The sequence below is a fragment of the Manacus vitellinus genome, unplaced genomic scaffold (assembly GCF_001715985.3).
Source record: "Manacus vitellinus isolate BGI_N305 unplaced genomic scaffold, ASM171598v3 scaffold_9_pilon, whole genome shotgun sequence".
NCBI lineage: Eukaryota > Metazoa > Chordata > Aves > Passeriformes > Pipridae > Manacus > Manacus vitellinus.
The window spans coordinates 10,255,609-10,281,525 of NW_021940917.1; the positions used below are offsets into that span (position 1 = coordinate 10,255,609).

The 25,917-nt window shown below is 39.4% G+C and overlaps 1 protein-coding gene across 7 annotated transcripts in view; it reads right to left on the reverse strand.

The window, feature by feature from the left end:
- ELAVL2 (ELAV like RNA binding protein 2) overlaps window positions 1-25,917 on the reverse strand; it is a 109,942-nt gene that overhangs the window by 40,089 nt on the left and 43,936 nt on the right. The window contains exons 1-3 of one of the 7 annotated variants that reach the window (XM_025896449.1): window positions 18,226-18,234; window positions 4,303-4,393; window positions 293-533 (exon numbers count right to left, since the gene is read on the reverse strand). In XM_025896449.1, the coding sequence (XP_025752234.1) occupies window positions 293-533; window positions 4,303-4,374 (313 nt within the window). In that variant the 5' untranslated portion in view covers window positions 4,375-4,393; window positions 18,226-18,234. Of the gene's footprint in view, window positions 1-292; window positions 534-4,302; window positions 4,509-18,225; window positions 18,247-25,917 lie in introns of those variants that run through there. The other 6 variants (XM_018086092.1, XM_018086096.1, XM_025896450.1 and 3 more) reach the window with 6 other exon arrangements.

The following is a 25,917-nucleotide window of genomic DNA, read 5'->3' on the forward strand; positions in this document are numbered from 1 at the left end:
GATAAAAATCTGCTTTTCCACATCTGAGTCATCTTTCCAAAGGCTCAAAAGCTCAGCTTCAAATGTCCTGTTAGCATTTATAGCACTTACACAAACCTGGATGAAATGCAAATACATCCTCTTAATTTTGGTGTATATGACTAAAAAATTAATCTTAAGTCCTTCTGACTAGCAATATCAGCATTGGTTTCTTCTGCCTTTATTCCATGACTTAAGAGAATTGTAAAACACCATTTGACAGTTCGCTGCCTGGAAAAATGAAAAGATTCTGAAAACTCCAAAACCAACATACCTGTTATTTTGTCCCTGACAAGCTTGCAGGATTCTATCTCCCCAATGCTGCCAAACAGGCTCTTCAGTTCCTCTTGTGTCATGTTTTGTGGAAGGTAGTTGACTATTAAATTGGTCTTGCTGTCTTCCGTGTTTCCAGAATCAACTGGTGACGAGCAATTGTTTATGGTGGTTGAACCATGGGCTGTGTTATTACAGGTTGGTCCGTTAGACAGCTGTGTTTCCATGGCAGCAATTACCTGCTGAAAAACACAGAAAACAAGAAGCATCAAACCTCCTACTCTACTATACATAAGAGAGTCCAGACAGCAATATAAGACCTATCACTACACAGAAACGGTACTGCCAAGGCCATATAATGCCTACACACGCAAAAAAACCCTCCCCATGAATACAGAAGGATGTTAAGTGTTAGTCAAGGCAATACTTCAAAAACTTGCAGACAAATGAAGTGTATCTTCTAGAAGCTCACTCAATGACATCAACACTCAAAGCTTAAGTTTCCATCCTCTGCCACTCCCTGTATTTAGGGGCATTACAGCCTTTCTATTATAGAAGTTACCAAGCAGAACTGGCCTGTTGCAAGGGTAATCATTTCTATAAACTTACAGCTGGTTACTGAAACAACATGAAATGCAGCTTTTAAGGTGGTAGTACCCGACTGTTTTCAGAAAGGTGGGTATTAACTGTATCCTGAGTATAATTCTCATAAGCAATAACAGAAATCAAGATTAGTACTTTAAAGAGATACTTAGAGGATACGTAAACGTGCTGGAATGAAAAACATACTTTTCCTTGTCAACATCTATGTCAAACTTTTGTCACCACAGGTTGGAATTAGGTTTCTAAATGCTTTTATTTGACTAAACTGACAATTCCTGGTTCTCAGTTCTTCCCTCCCTTGAACTCTGAAAACATCCAAATTTGAATCTTTTACTTTTAGACATCAGAATAAGGGAGTGATCACCACTCCAAGAACTGCTCTATGCCTTGGAAGAACACAGAACAGATCTTCCTAGAAGCTATGCCAAAACACAGGGAGAATGAGGAAGTAACTGGAGACAGCCAGCACAGTTTCACCAAGCACAATTCCTGCCTGACCAACCAAGAGGCCTTTTATGATGTAGTCACTGCATCAGTGGACAAGGGAAGGGCTACAGATGTCCATCATCTATATGGACTTCTGTAAAGCCTTTGACACAGGCTTTGCACCCCACAACATCCTGATCTCTTAAGTGGAGATAACTGATGGGTGGACTGTTAAATGGAGAAGAAAGTGGTTGGATAGTTGCATCCAGAGGATACTACTGGTAAATGGCTCAGTCTCGATGCATATCAGTGACAAGTGGTGTCCTTCAGGGGTCCATACCAGAACCAGTCTCATTCAATATCTTCATCAGTAACACAGACAAAGGGATCAAGGGCACCCTCATCAAGCTTGCAGATGACATCAAGCTAAGTGGTGCAGCTGCCACACTTGAAGGATGGGATGTCATCAAGAAGGACCTCATCAAGCTGGAAAACTGGGCCCTTGGTAATATCAGGTTCAGTAAGGCCAAGTGCAAGGTGCTGTGGTGGGGTCAGGGCAACTCCGAGTATCAATACAGGCTGGAGGATAAACAGATCAAAAGCAGCCCTGCCAAGAAGGACTTGGAGGTGCTGGTGGATAAGGCTGGATATGATCCAACAATGTGCACTTGCAGCTCAGGAAGTGTGTTCTTGGCTCCACCAAAAGAATCATAGCCAGTAGGTCAAGTGAGGGGATTCTGCTCTTCTACTCCACTCTGGTGAGACCCCACTTTGAGTGCTGAATGTAGCTCTGGGGTCCTCAGTCAACACCACAGGAAGGACATCAACCTGTTGGAGCCAGTCCAGAGGAGGCCACCAAGGTGATCAGAGGGATGGAGCACCTCTCCTACAAGTAAAGGCTGAGAGAATGGGGGCTGTTCAGCCTGGAGAAGAGAAGGCTTCCAGGTCACCTTACTGTGGCCTTCCAGTACCTAAAGGGAACCTGCAAGAAACATGGAGAGGGACTTTTACAAGGTCCTGTAGTGACAGGACAAGGGGAAATGGCTTCAAACTGTAACAGAGTAGGTTTAGACTAGATATTAGGGAGAAATTCTTTACTGTGACAGTGGTGAGGCACTGGCACAGGCTGCCCAGAGAGGCTGTGGATGCCCCATCCCTGCAAATGTTTACAGTCAGGCTGGATGGGGCTTTGACCAACCTGGTCCAGTGGAAGGTGTCCCTGCTCATGGCAAAGTGCATTAGAGCTAGATGATCTTTAGAGTACCTTTCAACTCAAACCATTCTATGATTCTTTCTCACCCCAAAGTAACTGACCGTATGATTGCAAGATGCAGCAGAAGTAATTTGGAGGACTGTACTTGTACACAAGTATTTGTCACCAGCTGCCACATATACAAAAGGCTCTCTGATATCTCAGTCAGTGACTGAATGGCAATAGTTAGTAAATACAGTGGATTTTTAAAGGCAGCCTAATATCCAAGATTTGGGCAGCCTACCCTCTTTGAGACCAACTATTCAGGGACAACATCCAAGAGAAAATTACTAAGTTAATTCTCCAGTGACACACATTTCAATACAGAAGCAAGACTTAGCAAGAACTTTACTAAAGAAATTCATCAATCACTGAAATCCAACCTCATAATTAAGTGCAGGAAGGAGTTCTCACACAAAAGCCTCCTGTAAAATCACAGTGTAGCATCAGGACCTCTGAAGGTTCTGCACTAACAGTCGGGTTTAAAGCACAATATACAGTCAATGCATACCCAAAGAGCTGATTAGGTCAACTATGTTCAGGGAGTGCATAATTGAACTTCCTAAAAATATGAGAGAGGGTAAAAGTTGAGTTTCTAAAAGTACATTTCAGACATTACTGGGAACACATTTCTATGTTCTGCATACAAAAGTATTTTACAAGAGGTTACTTCAGCACAATGCAAAAAAGGGATGCATCTGCTAAAAACATTTATTAAAAAAGCATGATCTAGTTTCCCTGAAGAGCTGCAACTGGAATGACATTTTCTTCTCTTGTGACAAACTCCAAGGGATAACCTGCTCCTGGCACTGATGAAACAAGTCCACTGGAAAGATGATAAAGTAGATGATCACAATTAAGATAAATTACTTTTCAAAAGACTAACATATCTGGTAGAGCTAGTAGTCACAAATGCTGTGCTGCAACTGAGGCTCTCTAGGATTGTTATTTTCCCCTTTTTGTCTTTTACTCTCAAATTTGAAGTGCTCCCTGATCAAAATTAGCAAGATTTAGCAAGAACAACAAACAATTCTCACTTAATTGCACATTTATTTTCATGTTCAGGTGGCAAGAACAGGATCCTAAGCCAGCATTCAAGTGAACAGCTGCAGTAGCCTGTGTGTGCTGAAAATTACAGCATTTTTCAGCTATAGAACCATCTGCTCTGAATAAAGTAATACTAATATGTTTTACAAATAATGCATATCCCATTGATAGGTTGAATAGAACTGTTCATAAAAGACAAAGCACAAAGCACTAAATATTTTTCACTCTGAAAAATAGTTTGAGATAAATTTACAGTTTTCCAACAATTTCTTAGAACAAGACTAGTAAATATACTTTTAAGATAGTAATCACAAACACAAAGCATACAGGTTTTCAAAGTCACTGCAACTTAGTATTCAGACCATACCAAAACCATTTTAGTACAATACTCCTCTTCAATTATCCACCGGGTATTTTGAATTAGTACTAAAATCTAATTGACATTAGAAAGCAGGCAAGCCACTGCAGTATAATTTCTACACAAGATCACCATATTATAGAAAAAGTTGTCTTGGTATGTCAGTGTGCTCTAGGCTATCACAGAATAAGAACACAACCTACAGCCTATAATGGAACATATAAGTTAGCATTCCAAATGGAAGATTAAAAGACTTTGGTATGGCCTCAGCACTATTAACATGTAAAAAAAGCAGCCTACGGAATTTAAAAAAAGTCCCACAGACCCCAGTCCAAGGCTCTGCTGCCCACGAACCACTTCTAAGCAGAGAAGCCACATCACACAGTCTGACTGCCATGTTAGTTTGGAGTTGCCGTCTGCAATATGGACACAAAAAGTACCGTATGTTAGATTAGCAAGATAATGCAACAAATCAGTTTGTACAAATTTACAGTAATTGCATTTATATTCCCAGCACGTCCATGCAGTGTGGCTTAATTGGATTTGAGGCAATTCCAATCTAATCTTTCCAAATTCAGTTCTAAAATTATTTTTCTTACATGAAATAAGATGCTTATTTTTAAGAAGATTTAAAAGATAATGCAGTCTGGTAACCCCTGCATCTACCCTGGAAACTACCTCCAGAACCAAAGCATGCCTAAAAGAAACTAAATCACAAAAGAAATTTTAAATCTTCAAGACTGAAGAGTAAAGAAAGAAACCACAGTGAGTTGATTTTCTATCAGTACATAAGATGACCATGCACCACTGAAAGACAGTTCCCCTTACATGCACGTATTTCCCAGCCCACAGAAAAAAACTACACCAAACTACTTTGTTAGAATCCAATCTGTTCTTAAAATTCCAGGTTTTAAAAATTAAGTAAATTAGAATCTTGCACAGATGAAATTCACTGTTTCCTTGCAATAGCTGTTTAACAGTACCACTGGACATACAACTGGCAGTAGACTCAAGGATTTCTCAAGTGAATAACTGGAGCAAAACATGCAAGTGTTTTTCGTAATGGTATCTTTGTCCCCAAGAACATTCTCTGTTTTAACTAAAAGACTGCTGCAAATCCAGTTGGATTTACATTGAACAGTGCTAGGAGGATACCACAAAAGCTAACAGGCCATCTGCAGATGATTACAAGTAGTCCAGACGTGAAATATAACCACAGTAAGAACAACAGGCACAAATATGAAGACTCCTGATTCTTGCCACAGTTTGAGACTGCTATCTTGCCCTTGGTTAGCAGATAGGGCAATTCTAAACTTGATTAGAAATACTTAGGTTTCAGAAGGCTGGTGCATCTAGGGTTTATAAAGATACACTTCAAAACTTTCTCTGTTTCTGTTTTAAAATGGTGGAAGTTACTTTTCATTTCAGTTTGCTACTAAGTCCATATGGTTAGCTGACTTCATATCTGGTCTTTATTCCTAACTTAGGTTCATAAAGACCATCAATCGTCTCTTTATGCAAAATACTGACTGTTTGGTATCAACCACAAGCTTGCACACCGTTCTCTCTGGTGTCAACCCAACATCAAGAGTAACAACTGCACTGCTGAAGCACTCTTGTTTACAGCCAAGGACTTTTGATGAACTGCTTATTACATGAAGAAAATCTTAGAGTCTCAACCAACTTCTTTGAAGTCCAGACAAGCTTTATTAAGGAGAGTGCCTTAAAGTAGCACTTTCCAAAATTCTCTGTCCTACAGGGACTGTAGTGATGTGTGTAAAATGGCATATTTGGATCTCTGTGGCTCTCAAAGCAGTGTAATCCCATAGATTATTTGCTTCCCGTGAACCAAAGGCTATATCAATGGAAAACTTCAATAGGACAGCTCACTTGTATGTACAGCCTTCTGCGTACTCACTACAGACTTCACTATTCTCTCGAGCACTGCAGCACTTCTCAAAAAAAAAGAGGACCTCTCATTTGAGGTAATTCCAGTTTGCGTAACACATCTATCTTTACTGAAAAATTCTATAAGGTAGTTGCATCAGAGTGCAAGTCAATTCTCTAACTATCACACCACTATGACTCCAAGTCGTATTTTGCTCTAGGAATTCTTTGACCATTTTTGTTATTTTCAAAGCTGCAGATTGCTCTTTACATCTAGCAGTTGTCAGCCTAAATAGTGTACTAAAACAGCACATCACCACAGAATTTAAGCTGCGAGTAATCTTCAACATAAGTTTTTAAAATACTGAACTACTGAAGAAACTTTAGTATCATTAAAAAACCTAATTCAGTTTTTGACTATTAGCCTCCAAGACAGTATTACACTTCAGGTTATTAAACTAGCTCAGCAGTTACTCCATTCAAAACCTATGAAACCATGAAGTTCAGTGAACAGGGTTCTATGCCTACTGAGGAAATGTAACTTGTCTTAAAATGCATTCAAATTAAGAGGAGAACAACAAAGTTAAGCTGATCAAGTAAATCTGCTCATTCTTTACAATAATGAAAGGAAACAGAGCTAGAGACAAAGTTGTTCATTTCAGCAAATGGAGTGGTTTCTTTTGTTAACATGCAATGCATGGGAGCCATCTATTTCTCAAACTTACTTTTAGTTCACCAGGCACAGTTAAGATTTTAAACCCAAACACTCTTAAACACTATTTATAGCATTAACTGAATCCCAGTTTCTAATTAGCTGCAGTCATGAGTAAGGTAAAAAAAAGCAAGTAGGCTTTTTTGTTTTTCAAGAGCAAAGACATCAGGAGTTCAAAAGCCATATGATTTATGCAATTAGTTCTGGTTGCCATAGAACAGTTCCAATTGTAACAGTAGATTTTTATATGAGAGCTTTAGAAAACAAAGCAGAGGTAGCAAGATGAAGATGGAGAAAACAGTAGTCACAGTGGGCTATTAGTTTTCCCTGCGACACATGTATTTTGTAGCGTAACATACTGAATTATTCATGCTTAGCTGAAAATGCAGGTTGAGGCTGGATCCTGGCAGTGTTGTGACAGAATCAAGGAGGTGACAAAACAGATAAGCCTTCAACCACCATCACTACCTCACCTGCATATATTTAATATATATATGTATATATGCACACGCGCACACACACACACACACACACATATATACATGCTAGGGAGAAACCTTCAGTGCCTCACACTTCTGGCCAAAATCTTCCTACCACCAGTTTGATTCACACCTGTGCATCCCTGCCACTGAGGGGGCAAAAAGCGTTTTCACAGAGGTTTCATACACAGAATATATTTCTATTTTTATTATAGATACCACACACACAAAAAAAAAAAAAAAAAAAAATCACTGCACAGATGCCTGCCCTCATTAAGCTGTATACTTCTGTGAGAGGCTGAAATGTTAATGTTTAATGATTCAAAACAATGGGCCATTTGCAAAAGCAACAGGGTGCTTTGTTGGGTCTGGGATTGCACCCCTTGGCCGAGGGGGATGAGAAGGGTTTGGGTGTGTGGTGGCAAAGAGGGGGTGAGTGCCCAGCACCAAAGGCTATAAACTGGGTGAAGGGAGAAGGCCAACAGGAAGCAGACCCGGTGGAGGTGGGATAGTGCTTTTAATCATGCCAATGTCCTTACACAACTAGCTCGGGCATAAAAACTTCCCCCCCCTTCCCACCCCAAACACCTTAAAAAAAAAAAACCAAAAAACTTCATTATTTGATGATTCATGAAATGCATGAAAGCACAGCATTAATTCATGCATACTCAAAAAAGCAAAAATTGGTTTTTTGCTTGCTCAAAAAAACAGTAAGGGATAACAGCAGCTGTTCAATTTAGCATATGCAAAAGCCATTACAAAGGTTACCAGAATAGCCCACACTTCTTTATGGTTAAAGGGACATAAAGGTCAGAGGGCATCTCTTCAGTCCAGAACCTTGCCTGTCAGAACAAAACACTATTCATTCTTTCAGTTTCCCTGCAGGAAAGATAGCTGTCAAGGAAAGCTTGATGGTTACTCTACTATCCATACATTAAGAGCACAACTTGGTGAGTCTGCACAAACAGGCTAAACCAATGCTTACTACTTCATCTGTGTTTTCACTTTTTCTTTAATACTATAAACCAGCATTTCTCCATTCTCAGCCCTTTCCACTTGCTTGTCCATTCATTTGTTGTTCCCTTCGTTGCACTATGTAAAAATCTGCAGCACAAACTAGATCAGGGTATTGCTTGAGGAGAAAACTCATGCAGCTCAAGAGAATCAACGAAAAGAGTACCTCTTGATTTATGCAAAGTTATATGGAAGAACTCTGATAAAATACACATCAAAGACCAAAAAGCCTCACGGAAAACTCAGAATTCCTCTAATAATAAGGTGGTCTCGAAATTTTTAATTAATTTAAAATTACTGGTGTAAAGACAAGCAAGTAAGACCAGAAAGCAGGAGTTCTACCCAACAGTAAAAAGCAATTACATATGCTCTCAAAAGTAGGAGATTAGAAGGGGAAGCTTTTCATGCTGATTCTTGAATGAATCACTAAACAAGTAAGGCCACCTAATACTTCCATACCTTGGCCTCAAAGTCACAGTGAGTTAAGAATGAAGATGGATAGGAAAAAAAATCACACAGGATGTAGGGAAAAAGGATTGCAATTCACCCTTGTGACTGGTGCTGCAGAAGCTATTCTGAAGACATTCTAAGCAAGGACAAAGAGGTAGTAAGGCAGATTTGGGCATTCCAGGCAACGAGAAGACAAGTGGACAACTGCAGACAGCTGAGTAAGGAATAACCATTAGTATAGGCATAAAAGGACATTAAAAGGATAGAAAGAAAAAAGATATATAGGGAACACTGAAAACATACACAGATTAAAAGTCTCCACTCGGTATGAAATGCTTTTGGAAACTTAACATTCCTGCAAAATACCTAAGAGTATTCTAATACTGCTCTAAACAATGCCCCACTGAAACTACTATTAGGAATAAAGCCAACAAATATTTGCAAGCAGTTCTAAAAAAATAATGCATGTACAACAAGGCAAGGACATCAATTGACAATGGAATAGTCTAGAGACCACACAGGAACTCTTCTGACTGCAATTACTGATTACTGCATCAGCTGGGGTAAAGGGACAGAAACATACAGGGTAGTTTAAGTTATCTTAGAAACCATACTAGAAAGAACTCTAAGTCTTCTGTAAAGAAAAGAAACAGTCCATTAAGTGATAAGTTCAAGTGAGACTCCAATGAAGCGTAACCATTTTTATGTTCCTAGTTATTCAGGTCGATTTAGACAAACAGCCATTTCTACCAAGATAACTTATTCCCTGAGCAAGATAGAATCAATATGCACTATTAATTAGCATGAAGTTATACTCTCTCTTCATTGCCTTCTTTCATATAAAAAAGTTCAAAGCCAGCTGAAGGAAATTAAATTTCAAATATAACAAAAGTAATCATTTAAGTGTCAAGTCAGGCCTGTTTGAACACAGCAATATTGACGTTCAGCAAGAGTTCCACCAAAACTATCACCAGATCACACAAACAGCTGTTCAGGCCTCAAATAAGCAATCCATGAACAATTCTAGACTTAATCAATACTCTAAATAAAACTGTTTTTTAAGAGAAAAGACTTTTCAACTGTACCCTACCAGTTACAAAATCTTGAAAACTACATTTTTTGCTCTTATTTGCTATCCCAGTCTCCTTTGTTAGCTCTAAGCCTTCTAGCCAAGTGCTCTCCAAGGAAATGCAACTCTGTCAAAATGCATATATACTCTTCAAGAGGTAACAACAGCATCTTATTGCAGGCATTTCCCTTCAGCCTTATACACCTGCAGATGTCTTGAGCCTACTAACAGAAGAAAACAGGTTCAGTGGGGTGAAAGCAGACAACTTGATGACTCTATTCAAATACAGCATCCTGATAGGTTGAAGGGTTTCAAACTCAACATCTGCTTGAACTGGCTAGGATGCCTACTTCAATTTTTCAGTATTTATCTCTATTCCAGCTGGGCTGTGTACCACTTTTCCCCCTTTCACACTGCAATTACATCCTTCTGCCCCAATGGCATTTTCAAAATCTGACCTTTTACCAACAGACAGGAAGAAGCAAACCAGGTTTGTCTCACTGAAGAGATACACAAATTTAAAAACAAAAAAGTTAGAAAAACAGGCTCTTCCTTATCAAGGGAAAGAAGAGATCTTCATTAAGAGAAGAGCTCAGCTAGCAACACAGGGCAAGAGGTACTGGGGTTTGTAATGAATTCAGCATTACAGGAGATATGACAGCAAACAAGCTACCTCAACAGCCTTCAATATGATGTCCAAAATTGCTTCCATGGCTTAGGATCACATCTTGCAGAGGTTAAACACTATTTAAATACTGAATACTTGCTTTCACTCTTCAGTGAATGTCCTCAAAGTAGCATGTAAGGCAAGAAAACAGGAATTTGTGGCAACGACTGACTTGAGCTGCCTTTTTTTTTCACAGGTGGGCACGAAGTGTTGGAAGAACAGAAAGAACACTGTTCAAGCCAAAACACTTCCAGTCTGTATATTCTGCCCTCTTCAGTCAAGAGAAGCTCAGACTTCACTTACAGTTACAAGGCTTCCATTTTAATCACTTCTTTAAAAAAGATTTAAGATCAACCATAAAGAGTGAAGATAGCTACAAACCATTCTTGCTAACAACTCACAGTGAACTAATACAAAAAAAAAATATGGCCAAGGCCAATTTACTCTGTAAATCTATTACAAATAAAGACTGACTATTCAGTCTCTAAGAAGCATTCTTAATGGTCTGAAGTTAATAATCACATCTTTTAGAAAAACCAACAAGCTTAAGGGCAGTCATGACTTCTCCCTTCCTGCCTCATCTGGAGTAGAAGTCATTGTGGTTCCATGAAAACACTGCAAAGGTTTCCCACAGCAGACAAAGAAAACTTCTATTTCTTTATCCTGATATACCACAAGTAATGAATAATGCAATACAGATATAACAGGACAGATCCATATGCTGTGCTGACTTATGTGCAGAAATCTTTATTTCTATAATACACCTGAAAATGTAGAGCAATCAATACTTTAAAGTTTTCCTACTTCAAAATGATTTTGCTCTTGCTTTCAGTTAGCACTAAAATCTTGTCGAAGTCTTAAGGTTTCTGAACTCTGGGGATGGGAATCTTTGCACAAATATGAATTCAAGGACAGAGAAACACAGCAGCCAAGATGCCAGAACCCTTTGTTAAAACTTTCAGGAATTTAATACATCATCATTAATACTGCTAGTCAGTTTCCTATCATTCTGTCCATAAATATGAAGTTTCTGGGACCATTTGGCTTCCATATGTTCTACCTCTTCCTTTTTTTTCTTAATGGAAAGTCATATATAGTTTGTCTCCCACTTCTAAGTTTTTTCAACTGACTTAATATACCCTTGTTTCTTACATAGTCCAATCCACATGTTTTACTCTTACTCTCATGCTTTATTATTTCATGCATTATCCTATGCTAGGTATTATACCCAGATCTATTAGAACTTCAACTTCTATGCAATAGATATTTCTATGTCTTAACATTGTATATATGTATTACTGAGATCTAAAATTTTAACAATAAATTCTAGATGAGGCAATTTTCTTTCAAATTGGTTTTGAAAAGCTGATTTTATTGTGTTACAAGATTTATCATTGCATCAAAAAACTGAAGTAATACCCCAGATCACAGTAAAATTAATTATATGCCTAATTCAATTGCTAGAGAAAGAGAAGTCACAAAAGTACATCACTGTAGCAGAGCTCCCAAATACTTTGAGTCATATGTTTGCCAATTTATTTTGTTCTCCTGAGTACATCTTCAAACTTTAATATCAAAGGGAAATCAAGTGAATTCTTTGCAAAAGAGTTGGTGAGAAGTTTCAAGATGGCATGAAAGCAAGGATAAAGTCACACCAACAGCACACAGCTCTGAATAAACTTACACTTTTCTGCTCTCTATCAATGCATATGAAGCTCTTCAAAATCACCAATGCCCCAAAAATCTCCCTGTAATACCTGGTAGAGGACAAAAAAGAGCTTGGAAAAACAAACCACACACAGAAGTACAAAAATTACTTTGAGAACATTAACAGGTGAAAGATATGATGCTGGTGCTACTTGATTTATGATATCCTTTCTTTCTATATGGTAAAATTTTTTTTGTGTATTTTTATTACCATTTCACTACAGAAATGCACCAAATCTGAAGCATGGCAGAAGGGCATCTACTTTGACACAGCACAGAAGTTTGAGATCAGAAAGTTAAGTCTTTGTTTATCTCTGGCACCCTTTGTAGCAGACCTGTCAAATCACATTATTTGTCATGGCACCCAAAGCTGACCTCTCACGTGTTGAGGAATACCTCAAAAATAAACAGACAGAGGAATGTCGCAGTATAAAAACTAACAGAGAGAGAACCCCAAGTCTGGATATTTTTACCTTGTTTCATAATGAATTACTTCCAAAAAAGCAGCAAGTTCCACCCTTGCTCAGATATGGGCTCTCACTGTCCTATGTCACATATTCCCATTAAAGGAAGGGCCAAAACAGTTAAAGAGGTAGAAAGTACACTATTTGCATTGTTTGCTTTTGTTTGTATGAGTTGAACTTTCATAGATTCCATTGCTGAAAAAGTGCCATCCTTATTTACAGTGGAACATATTCTTCTAATTATAATAGAAGCAGATCAGTTTGAAACAAAGTATGTTTCCTTCGGTGTCAGCCCAGTCTAGCTCTAAAAGAAGCTATTTTATTCCTATTAGGAATAAAAGTATTTAGTTTTCACTATTCAGATGGATAGGCTTTTAATTTAAACTTTTCTGCCCACATTTTAAATGTAGGTATTTAAAAGATCAGTGTAACCAAGAACATAAGGACATTGGCATAAGAATCACCCATTTCTGGAAATAAACTCACAGTCAGGATGGGCAAAATTTGAGAGGAGAAGTGCTATATTGTCTCACAGCCATAAAGCCACGATTTTTCTTTTTTGCACTGTAGGTAACTACTTTCCATCCATTTTCTAAAACAAAGACCAGCACCTATAAAGCTTGGAGCCCTGATATCAGTGACCCATCTCTGCCTCAAAGATCAAAACTGTATTTCATTGTCCCATTATACAGATACAACATTAAAGAACACTGGGTCATTAGGTTATTTTTTAAACCAACAAGTCAAACAGCATTTTCATCTACTTATTTCAGTCTGCAGATATTTTATACCATTCTACACTAAATGTACCTTTCAGTCAATGCTTGACTTTTAATCTTCAAAAGTTTATTTCTTGCTTTGATTTTGGGCAAAGTAGTAGAAAAATATGTTCAAGTATGCTTCCTCAGAGCCCAAGTAAGGAAAAAGGAATTTAAAAGCTTTTCTTACTGTATAAATTCTGTACAAAACGTACTGTCAAAAGTTACACACAGGTCAGTTCTGCAAGACACTGCCACTACCCGTAAGTCCATAGACCTTGTAGCTTTACAGCTCTTCTACTCTAGGAAGACAGAGCACATCAGGGCAAGCTGCCTAGCAGTAGCTGCATCTGCAGCAAAATTCGTCATTTCCACGCAGAGAAGCTAGCAGTCCACGGATTGGACAGGGGTACCCTCTGCTGGGGTAAAACCTGGCCTGGATGGTGGTGTACAGTGCCACATCTCACTGACAGCCCATCAGCACTGAGGCTTCCACAGGGCCCAGAACTGGTGCCAGTTGTGTCTAGTATCTTTATCGATGCTCTTGATGAGAGGATCAAGTGCAACCCCCAGTTAAGTTCTCAGACAAGACTAACTTGGGTGAGAATGTTGATCTGCTGGAGGGTAGAAAGGCATTGCAAACGGATTTGGACAGGCTGGATTGATGGGCTGAGGCCAACGGCATGAGGTTCAATAGGGCCAAGTGCCAGGTTGTGCCCCTGGGCCACAACAACCCCCTTGCAGTGCTGTAGGCTGGGAGAAGAGTGGCTGGAGAGCTTCCCAGCAGAAAGTGACGTGGGGGTGCTGGTGAACAGCAGCTGAACGTGAGCCAGAAGTGTGCCCAGGTGGCCAAAACAGACAGTGGCATCCTGGCTTGGATCAGAAATAGTGTGTCCAGCAGGACCAGGGCAGTGCTTGTCCCCCTGTACTCAGGACTGGTGAAGCCCCATCTCGAGTACTGTGTCCAGTTCTGGACACTGAAGGACACTGAAGTGCTGGAGCGTGCCCAGAGAAGGGCAACAGAACTAGTGAAGGGTCTAGATACTAGTTCTATGAGGAGCAGCTGAGGGAGCTGGCATTGTTTAGCTTGGCTCAGGGGAGATCTTTTCATTCTCTACAACTCCCTGAAAGGAGGATTGTAGCTAGGAAGGGGTTGGGCCTCTTCTTCCAGGCAACTAGTGACAGACAAGTGGAAATGGCCTTAAGCTGGGCCAGGGAGGTGGTTCAGGTTGGACATGAAGAGGAATTTCTTCACTGAAAGGCACTGTTACACATTAGAATGGGCTGCTCAAGGAGGTGAAATCACCATCCCTAGAAGCGTTCAAGAAATCACTGGACGTGGCATTTCATGCTATGGTTTAGTTCGTGTGGTTGTCTGGTCCACGTTTGGGCTTGCTGATCCTGGAGGTCTTCTCCAACCTTAATGACTCTATGAATTTATAGAAAAAATATTAAAAGAACACTAGTTTGAATCTTGTGACTGCAGAAGTTCATTTACCCACACCAAAGCTCTGGAGTCTTATATTGAGAAGACTTTTAAGAAGTCAATGTACAGCAAGGCTGAAAAAGTTAAAGTCAAAGGTAAAGTCACAAACCTACAAGTCACTATATCTAATGTCCATGACATTGGAAGAGACAAAGAGGATGAGATCAGGAAATGTCAGCATTCTGACACTGAGGACCTGCCATCAAGCATCATTTGACTGATTATGGCATTATTTGACTGATTATGAAAAGAACTTGTAATACAGTAATTTTTCCCTTTGCAAAAAGTAGACTATTAGTAACTTATCTTCCAAACTTACCACAATCTCCCAGCAGAAAAACACCAGAGATTACATATACTAATTATAACCAACTACAAGTTTGACTTTGCTTTCTTTACTGTGCATCTTGAAAGGACTCGCAACTACACTGTAAGAATTATTTGGTTTGCATACAACAGTTTACTGGAAAATGGACTCAGCATAAGCAAGTATCAAGTATTCTCTTACTTCTCTCAGCAGTTTTTGAACTCCCTACAGAAGGAAGAAAAACTACTGAAGTAGGGTCTGGCAGGCACATCTCTGAATAACACCCAATGGACCCACAAAGGCTCAGTAGGTTGCTAGAAGGTTAAATAATTGTAACAGAAAGGCCTGAAACAAACAAGCCAGGTGCTAAGTCTTAATTTGCTGTGTTTTTCACTGGTGTGACACCAATTTGTTTTTAACTGAGATCTAAAACACCCAGTAGAGAAACGATCCAAGACAGAATGGTGCCATAACCATCCCTATTAAATTCAGAGAAAATAACTCCCTTTCCTCCTAGATCTGTGGACAATGACAGCAGCTCTGATTTAAAGCCATATGACAACTTCACTTAGATAAGAAATAGCTAAAAATGTTTAGGCACAGAAAGTGCTTAAACATGGAAAGGTTCTCAACTAGCAGAGGCTGTCCTCACAATAAAGACATCCCATATGGCAACTATTTTTAGACTGTTAAGTATCAGAGGTTAGAGAAATCACATGGATGCCTCCAAACTACCAGTTCCTCAGCTGATTTTTATCCTTTGCATAAAGAAAAGGCAAGTTGGGATAATTTTTAGAACTAACATAGCTCAAACTCAGAAACTCTATCCTCTTTAAAGTGTGTTTAGCTTCCATAACTACCCATTCTTTGTAGTAAGGACCTGAAAAGAAAGCAAGCCTGTAACTTTTGACAAAAACACCTAGAGCATTAAAAGCAGATTAGCTGAGTTTACTTAACCTGGTTCTAATTCACTGCAGCTGCATCTAATGAACCAAAAAAGAAAAGCCTATTACTATAATAGAAGCACTAGAGCTCTGTGGCTGAACACCCTCCAAGTTTCCAACACCCTTCAGTTGGCTGTACTCAGCATCGGCTACTGAATGATCTCTGTACTGTAGCTAAGCATGCAAAACCACCACAGACAACTCCTCCCCTCCCCAAATTGTAATGTTTTGGAAATATTATCAAGAGGGTATCAGGCAGGGTATGCTACCATGTATGTTCAGACAGTTGGCTGCTGGCAGAGAACCTCTGCATTCCTCGATCCTTGAAGTACTCACCTGCTTTAAACACTGAGCAAGAGTTCACAGGTCCTTGCAAAGGGGACTTGTACACAGACTGTAATCAGCCACACTGAGGTCAGGTGAGCATCCTGAGCTGCCTCTGCAAGACTTCCAAGCTCATCTTTACAACTGGTGACTATGAGTGATCTAAAAACATCAGGTCTTAATGCAACTTGGTTCAATATTGGTTAAGAGCAGATCCACGTATTACCTTACACACAAAAAGTCATTTAGGGATTTCCACACCAAACTACATGAAAGTTTCATTTAAATTGAATAGATGTGTCCAGTGCATGCTAAGTTTCAGTGACAGATCACTAAACTCAAGCTTAAGACTCTGGAATATTATCAGTTCTCCCCATAAGGAATTTTTCAGTCCTGAGATTGAGTTTATTATTAACAATTGGAAGTCATCAACTGGCCTTTAATATACTAATAAGTTTTTATGGCAGTGTTTGTTTAAGACCAGGGTTACATCAGGAACTTCATCCATATCCTCCTCCAAAATTTTATATGCATTTTTACAGCCTAACAGAACACATGGTCTCCACAGTGTCTCCCAAGTATCTGACTGCAAGTTATCTAGTCACAAATAGAATAGTACATAAAACACATAGATCAAAAAACATGAGTAAACCTAAGTATTAAACATTAAGTTAAATGCATTAGCTTCACCACCTTCCTCCTATGTCAGAAGGGGGAGAAGGAAGGGAGGTGGTACGGGAGAAGCATCGGAAGCTACTCAATGTCTTCAGCTTTGACAATGCCTGATTCATACCAGGTGCTCCAAAAAACACTGTCTAATGAAAAATCAGTAAGATGGAAGGTCTCCCATCCAATCCTGGTAAAAGGAGAGTGACACACCGAAAACAACAAACTTCACCAATTAACTCAACAGCTGTACTCCTGTTTCACAGCAGCATTTAACACATTTAAAGATTCAAAAATCCGCTGGGGAAACAGAATGAACAAGGACCAAAAAGCATTTTCTCCCAGGAAGTTTAACAATAAGCTACTTTTTTTTTCGTTTGTGCTACAGTACAGAGAGCGTTGAACTTTCTACTTCATTAGTCAAAGAAAACGTACAGTTAAGTCAGCATCCTTAAATAACCCTTCAGAAGAAGACAGGTAAACATCAAGGAAAAGAGGTAAATCAACCACACACCATATAGTAACACACAGCAGCACTGCCTCTAAACAGTCTTCCAGCTGAAGAGACACTAATAGGTATTTTGGAAATATCTCAGTATGTGTTCAACCACTACAGGCTAAAATTAGATTGTTTCCCTCAGAACTGCTCTTATTTCTCTACCCCTTTAGTTTTTCACACAGTACCAAAACCACTTTATGCTCTATTCATCTGGAATTAAAAAAAAAACAAAAAAAACCAACAAAACAACAAACAGTGAAGCCCTTCCTCACAGCCAATTTACAACACAAAAGTAGCAAGTATTTCTTCCCCTACCACCTCCCACAGGTTCCCAAAACCAAGAGAGAAAGAGTCAGATGAGAAACAGTCTTTGAACGGTAACTCAAAAACTAATATAAAATGGGAAAGGGGAAAAAAGAAACCACAAAAATTATTCTTATTTCCAATATTTTAAAAAACAGTAAGTGGTTGAGTCTCCCAACTGTCACACCAGTCTGTTGCATTCTAATTTGCTTATGCAAAATACAGATTGTTATATTTCTCTACAGAAACCATTACAGTAAGTGGATTAGCTACACAGACTAACATTATTAGCAGGAATCTTCTCTGAAGCACTACGAAGAGGTATGATTTTGAAGGTGGATTTCTGCATTTATTGAGACAGGGCACAAAAAAGCAGCAGCAGGAATCTTTCAACAGAACTAAGGAAGCAGTAAGCAGTATAAGTGATTCAGCTTCCAGAGAGAGCTCACTTGAGAAGCAAAGAGGAGGAAAGAGGCATCAATTGTTTTGCAAGCCTACCACAACTGGATTACCTGATCCAGAATAAATTGCACCAGTGTAAGCTGACCTAGGAGATTCTGTTCACCTCAAGGAGCAATCTGCTTCTGGGACTGCTTGTTCCTTCTGGTTTTCAGCCAAGTATTTGTGATTCAGTGATTCAACTGCACATAATCATGGGATCTCGGGAGTCCAATATCATGGCTGGGCTTTGCGAACGAAGATTTGGGAAAGGATTATGGAGGTAAATGCTCTTGCTACCACCTCCGTAAAACAAACCCCATCTCACGAAGCTGTGTCCCCCAAACACAAGACTACAAAATAGAAAGAATGTTAGTCAAGTTTTTCTAGCTAAAAACAGGTGCTCCTGAAAGCTTAAAAAAAATTAACTGAAGCCTCAACAACTTAGCATTATCAATATTTACAAGAAGCATCAAGAAGAGAAGTATACTCAAAGTCAGAATTGATATAAAATGTTAAACCATATAAATGCAATGCAAGTCATAAGTGAGAAATCAACAAATTCTTCATCAGGTGAGCTCTAGGATGCTGGGCGCCCTCCAATACACAGAATCCTGATTTCCAACCCTTACATATTTGAAAGTTTCATTTACCTCTTTAAAAATCAGTTATCAACCCTTACAGCCTGCCTAGTCGGAAGTATCTCAACAGCTGGAGACTGTCCAGTGGAGCACAACAAGATGATCAGGGGTCTGGACCACCTCTATTTTTAACAGAAACTGCAGGACCTGGGCTTGTTCAGTCTAGAGAAGACAGAGGGGACCTCATTAATGCATATAAATATCTCAAAGGCATGTGGCAAGAGAATGGTGCCAAACTCTTTCCAGTGGTGTCCAGCACCAGGACAAAGAACAGTGGCCATAAACTAAAACACAAGAAGTTCCACCTCAACATGAGAAAGAAATTCTTCACATTGAGGGTGGCAGAGCACTAGAACAAGCTGCTCAGGGAGGTCATAGAGTCTCCCTCTCTGGAGACATTCAAAACCCACCTAGACACATTCCTGTGTCAGCTGTTCTACGTGACCCTGCACTGGCAGGGGAATTGGAGTAGATCATCTCTAGAGGTCCCTTCCAACCCTAACGATTTTGTGATTCTATAAGATACCACTGGCTGCTAACTTAGGACTTTAGTAAAATTTACACCATTTAAAAAAAGGAAAAGCAACAGACTCAACCTTCTACTATCACTCCCTAACTATTTCACCATCAGAGCCTTCTGGTCAAGTTTTGAAGAGTTAATAACTTCAGGACATTGTTTCTGTTTTTAAGTGATAAGTAATTTTCTAACTTCCCACTGTGGGCAAAAGTCATCTGAGTGCTCTCCCTGCCATGACAGTTAGAATATTTCCCATTTCAGTGGCTTGACAAGGAACCAGAATCCAGAAGACCTGAACAGCAATCCCCATGACCTACTTGCAAGGAGTTTCCTTGGAAGGTGGGCAGAACACAACTATACCTGATTTCAGTTGTTAATAGTGCAAATCCAACATACCATTACCCACGTTTGGCTTTGCTAAGACATTCATCCAAGATCTTTTTTCTCCCCATTCTAGGTGCTTTAAGAGCACTTCTTTCACTGCTGCCACACTAAAGAACCATAGGGTACCATGCTAAGTGTGGAGCTTGACAATGACCCCCTGCATTTTTACAAGCAGTACACATACACCAAAAGATACAAACTGGGACAAAACCCCCATAACTCTGTGTTAACTACCAAGGGCACTATCATGTGAAACCCCCAACAGCCTTAGAGTTCTTTTGTGTCTTTTCATAACAATAACCCCTGACATTTCACCCGCAACTCTAAACATGACCAAAAGGCAACTTTCTTTACACTTGAAGTTTCAGAAGTCCAACTGTAGAGTGTTTGCACTAACATGAGAAATCTAAAATTTGGCAGTGGTAAGCAGCAGCCATTTACAGGTATCAAGAGTTACTGATAATTACTAGCATCACCAGTTTATGTCTCAAACCTACAGCAAACCATTTGCTTATGGTACTGCTCCAATAAACCTCTGGCAGCAGAAATGCTGCAACAGACAAGTTTTTTCTTCACGTAGGTTCTTTCACCTTTCATATACCAGTACTAACAATTTCATCCATTTCTAAGCAGATAAATTGTCACATAAGAGACTTCTAAAGAGTTCCTAATTTTATTCTCTGCAAAAAAAATATCTCACTTTAAGAACACTTGCTTTCATCGGGAGACAACTGGAGATCAAAAATAAGCAAGTCCAGACCCATCATTCATTCTACCTTTGAAAATATTTAGACTACCTGCTCTTCACAGAAGTTGTATGCATTCAATATCCAGTTTTAACATACCAGATACCCAGCACCCTGTGCACCATACCACCTGGTGTCTGAAAAGAAACTTGACCTCAAAAAAAACCCCCAGCCACAAAGAAAAGAAAACCATGCCAGGCTATGTCAACATGCTACATCAACTTCATCTTTCCCAAATTACCACCCTATCCAATCCCTCTGTTAAATCAGTTTTTAGAGTAATTTTCATGCATCAAATGTTCTACTGCCATTCAAATTTGTTTATACTGAATTTCTTTCATCCATTACTTCAGTGAGTTAAACTCTTACCTTCCTCCTTAGCACAATCTGTCATACAGGGGATAACACTGTCTCACAACCAGGAAATCTCACATAATGAATGATTCAAGCTTATTGGAAGTGTTAATGGGCATGAGGCACAGAATAGTAACATTACTTTAGCTTATAACATTTTTGTACAGATTGCCAAAGTGCTTTTAATTCTGTTTTCTATTCTTTGCATCAGCTCAGCTCAAGTGGTACACAGGACACAAAATTTTGGCACAGAACGAATTTATTTAAAAACTGACTATTATAAACAACCTAAAACAGATGGCCAGTTCTCCTCTGAGCTTAAGACTTAAGAAAGAGTCGTGCAAGCCTGGATGTGCTCACTGAGCCTGTTTTTCTGAAGCTGTAAGACTAGAAGACTTACTCTGAAAGACTGCCACACACAGGTTGAACCCATCTTCTACCTTTTCATCACCATCTTTTACTACAGAAATAGATACCAGACCTTTGCTATTTCTTGTACTCAAAAGAACCCTACTTCAGTCAAAACCTGTTAAAGCACAGGAGTTCCTATTCGTGTCACAAAAGCTAAGCTGGCCAACATCTATTGAGTCAGCCAATACAAGAGTTTCTGTCAAAAGTATTTCAGTCTTGCTCAACCCATGCAAACAGTAGCTCAGTTTCAAACTCTGGATGACTAAGGACAAAGATAATTGAAGGGTGGGCTTAACTCTTTGGATTTTTCTCCCTGTTGTGGTTTAACCCCAAGTCTCTTGCTCACTGCTGGCAGGACCAGGGAGAAAACTGGAAAAGTAGAAGCTAGAAAACTTGTGAACAGAGACAGTTTAATAAGCAAAGCAAAAGCCACATAGGCAAAGCAAGGAATTCATTCACCACTTCCAGTGGGCAAGCAGGTGTTCAGCCATCTTCAGGAGAGCAGGGCTCCATCATGCACAGTGGTTACTTGGGAAGACATGAAACCTAACTCCAAACATCCTCCCCCTTCTTCTCCCAGCTCTATGTACTGAGCATGATGTCATATGGTCTGGAATATCCCTCTGGTCAGGTCACCTGTCCCAGCTATGTTTCCCCACAACTTTTCATGCACTCCTCAGCTCCCTCCTAGCATGGCAGCATGGAAAGTAGAAAAGGCCTTGGCTCTGTGTAAGCACTGCTCAGTACAAGAAACATTCTAAAAATACTATTATCATGGTGTTTAACAGAAATCTGAAACAGCCACACATCAGCCACTATGAAGAAAATTAATTATCCAGCCAAATCCAGCACACTCTCATAGAGTAACAGTCCAAAATCTATGGTATTTTCTATAAAGTTTTCCCAGAGATACAAAGAGATGCTTCTAACCATCATGCCTTTGGTATGCTGTACCATTTTCTCCCATACACGTCACCATTAGCTAAACTTATCAAAATAGACCTGGGATGTCATCCAGAGGGACATGGACAAGTTTAAGAAGTGGGCCCATGGGAATCTCATGAAGCTTAACAACACCAAATGCAAGGTGCTGCACCTGGGTCAGGGCAACCCCTGGTATCAATACAGGCTGGGGGGTGAACAGATCAAGAGCAGCCCTGCCAAGAAGGACTTAGGAGTGCTGGTGGATGAGAAGCTGGACATGATCCAGCAATGTGCACTTGCAGCTCAGAAAGCCAATTCTATCCTGGGCTGCATCAAAAGCAGTGTGGCCAGCAGGTTGATGGAGAGGATTCTGCCCCTCTACTCCACTTTGGGGACCCCACCTTGAGTGCATCCAACTCTGGGGTCCTCAGTCAACACCACAGGAAGGACATCGACCTGTTGGAGCAAGTCCAGAGGAGGACTATCAATATGATCAGAGGGATGGAGCACCTCTCCTGTCAGGAAAGCCTGAGAGAATCATATTTATTCAGCCTGAAAAGGCTTCAGGGTGACCTAACTGCAGCCTTCCAGTATCTGAAGGGAGCCTGCAAGAAACATGGAGAGGGACTTTTACAAGGTCCTGTAGTGACAGGACAAGGGGAAATGGCTTCAAACTGAAAGAGAGTAGGTCTAGATTAGATATTAGGGAGAAATTCTTTACTGTGGGAATGGTGAGGCACTGGCACAGGCTGTCCAGAGAGGTTGTGGATGCCCCATTCCTGGAAGTGTTCAAGATCTGGCTGGATGGAATTCAATCTGATCTAGTGGAAGGTTGCAACAAGGTTGCTGCAACCCCTCACAGCAGAGGGGTTGGAACTTCATGATCTTTAAGGCACCTTCCAACTCCAACCATTCTATGGTTCTGTGATTCTTACAGAGGTGACATGGAGAAGCACTACAAAACCTTCTGGCTGAGCTCAAAGACTTCCAAAAATTTATTTCTGGTCTCATCATTAGTATTTTTGCCCTTTAATTAGAATTCATTTAGTTTAAGTTGATAAAATGCTTGAGTTAGCAAAAACAGGAACGATACTAGAAAACTGGCTCAGGAAAGATATCTAGCTATGTCTGTAACAAGGAAATTATTTGTGCCTTTAGTATTATCTGTAATTTTCAGTGGCACATCAGTTCACAGACAGAAAGCCATCATGTAGCATCCCTGATGCAAAACACAAGCAGAAAGAGCAAACACTACAAATGGAAAAGATAAATGCCAACATGCAAATGAGATTTTCAAGGAACATTACAAATCAGGGCTTCTTCCATTAAGCTCTTAACTAAAACACAAATTTATGAAAAGAAACAGCCATCTTTCTAAATAAGAACCACCTACTATGATTTCAGGTTCCGCTACAATTCAATCAGTCCTGCAGGCAGATTAGGACTCTGATGATTACATGTTAGCAGTTAAAGCCTTAACATAGCAGAACCAATGTCTTCTAACACGTCTGGGAAATACTACACAGACAGAAGACCTCTTAACCCCAAAGCACTTTCAGTCAAAGGCTGCAAAAAATCACGAAGAGACAGCTGTGGTCCAAGTCTACCTTGCAATTTAGCAATAGCTTCTACTGTATCAAAGACAACAAGCCTAGTGCACATTTATTCAGCCATCAATTGTCTTGAGTCTTCACCATTTTATTAGACAATGCTGCTGATGAAAAATAATGCACTTTACTCCTCTGCAGCACCAGAGTTTTCCCCCCCATCTAAACAACCACTTAGATAGTGCAAGGTTTTTCCACTAAAGGTTTGAGATGAAATGTAAACTCAAGATACAGTTGATTGTTATTGGCATTCTGACAAGGTCAAAAAGACCTTACTATATTTATAGCTCCTACCAGACACATTCTTCAGGCAAGTTCTCAAAAAAAAAAAAAAAACAACTTAGCTGGTACTGCACCTCTAGAGCTTTCCCAAAACTAGATCTCTAGTAATTACTGCATCCTTTTCATGCAATTCACAATATGGAAAGTAGATTACAAATAAAACACTAACTTAAAAAATACTCAACCAGTCACTCTATACCACAGTAAGTCTCCAACTATAACCTAGCATCCTGCAAAGAAAACAAAAAGGAGTAAATATTCATGGTGAACAAGATTCTGCACTACTACCAAGTTGCATCTTTAAATACAAGCATATTAACTGCTCTCAGATAAGCTGGAAAGCACATTAACTTTTCAGTACTTTAGAAAAACTTAGTTTGTAGCTCTTTACTTCACACCTCATTTTGTTCATAGGAGTGCAAAAAGCAAAATTAAGACCAACCAGTCAAATAAACTCTTATAAAGCAAGCACCTATATCTTAATATAGAAGGAGGAAAAAAAAGATCATTCTGTGCATTTTTTAAACTGCTAGTAACTTGGATGATTACACAATCTGTACTTTTTAACTGCTGAAGTTAATTCAACTTCTCAGCATTGCTAGAGACTTATGTCAGCTTAAGAAAGATGTTTGGAAAAAGCAAGGCAAGACTACAAATATGTGGGCCTGATGCTGAACAGGGCAGGGAAGAAGCTGAGACAGTCTACCTTTACTGGTAAGACCAGTATAAATACCAGATGAAGGGGGGGTAAAGAAGATTGAGACACGTTTTTTAGAGTTATCCAGTATCAGGACAACATATTATGTTTTAACATACAAGAAGTTACTTCCACAGTGAATACTAACAAGCGCAAACAACTCACCCACAGAGAACTGAGCCTGTCTGGGCAGAGCAGACAACATCCAAAACCCAAGTGGGCACTGACCAGGGCAGCCTGCACTCCACTGACCCTGCTTTAAACTGGGGGCTGAACCAGAACACCTCTCCTGAGGTGCCTGCCAATCTCTGCAAATCTGAATCATTTCAGTCACTAATATAACTCAAGTACCTTTGATAGATTTTAATAGACTAAAAAAGTTAAAGTATGTAGTAGAGGGCTTATTAATCACTAGCATCAGCTCTAATCAGTAAAACAGCACTGAACACAATAAGAACACATCACATCTGTGCCCTTCTGTTTTCCTGCAACTAGAAAAAGAGCTACTGAGAGGTTTCTGTGCCATCCTATTATTCTACTTGCACTACAAATAGAATTCATTTGTACTGTATTTAATTAACATCCAAATGGATCTGCGGGTACTGGAATACATTATGGCAAACTTACACATCAACTTTTACCTTCCTCAATTTTGTCAACAGCAACAATGCTTAACAGGTAAGATAAGGCAATGAGAAACAGGAAAAGAGAACTTTAAGGGATACCCAAGACCTTATTTCCCAGACCAAAGTCATGCTCTTAGTATTTTTTGGTTTAGTGGAGGTTTTTTTATTTTTTAGTGAAGTTTCCAACTAGCATTGGGATGTAATTCACATGAATTTTGGCATAGAAAGATGGCATATCACCCATACATTCATCATGGACTAATACTTTTTAAATGACTCTTAGGGAAAGCACTAATAATAAAACAAAGGATTTAGTTGTGTGACACCATTAACCAGTATAAATAGATGAAGAATTCACACACATAAGACTCCAGAACAAATTACTTAGTAAACCAACATTCAACATTTAAAATGAGCTCAATGTTGCTGATTATGAACTCATTAGATTACAGTTCTTTGCACAGTTTTCCATTTACCATGCAATTCCATTTTCCAGTTTATCACATAAAATACGTTCTAGAACACAGACAGTACATTAAAGTATTGCATCTATACTCAGGAGAATAGCCCATTTTTA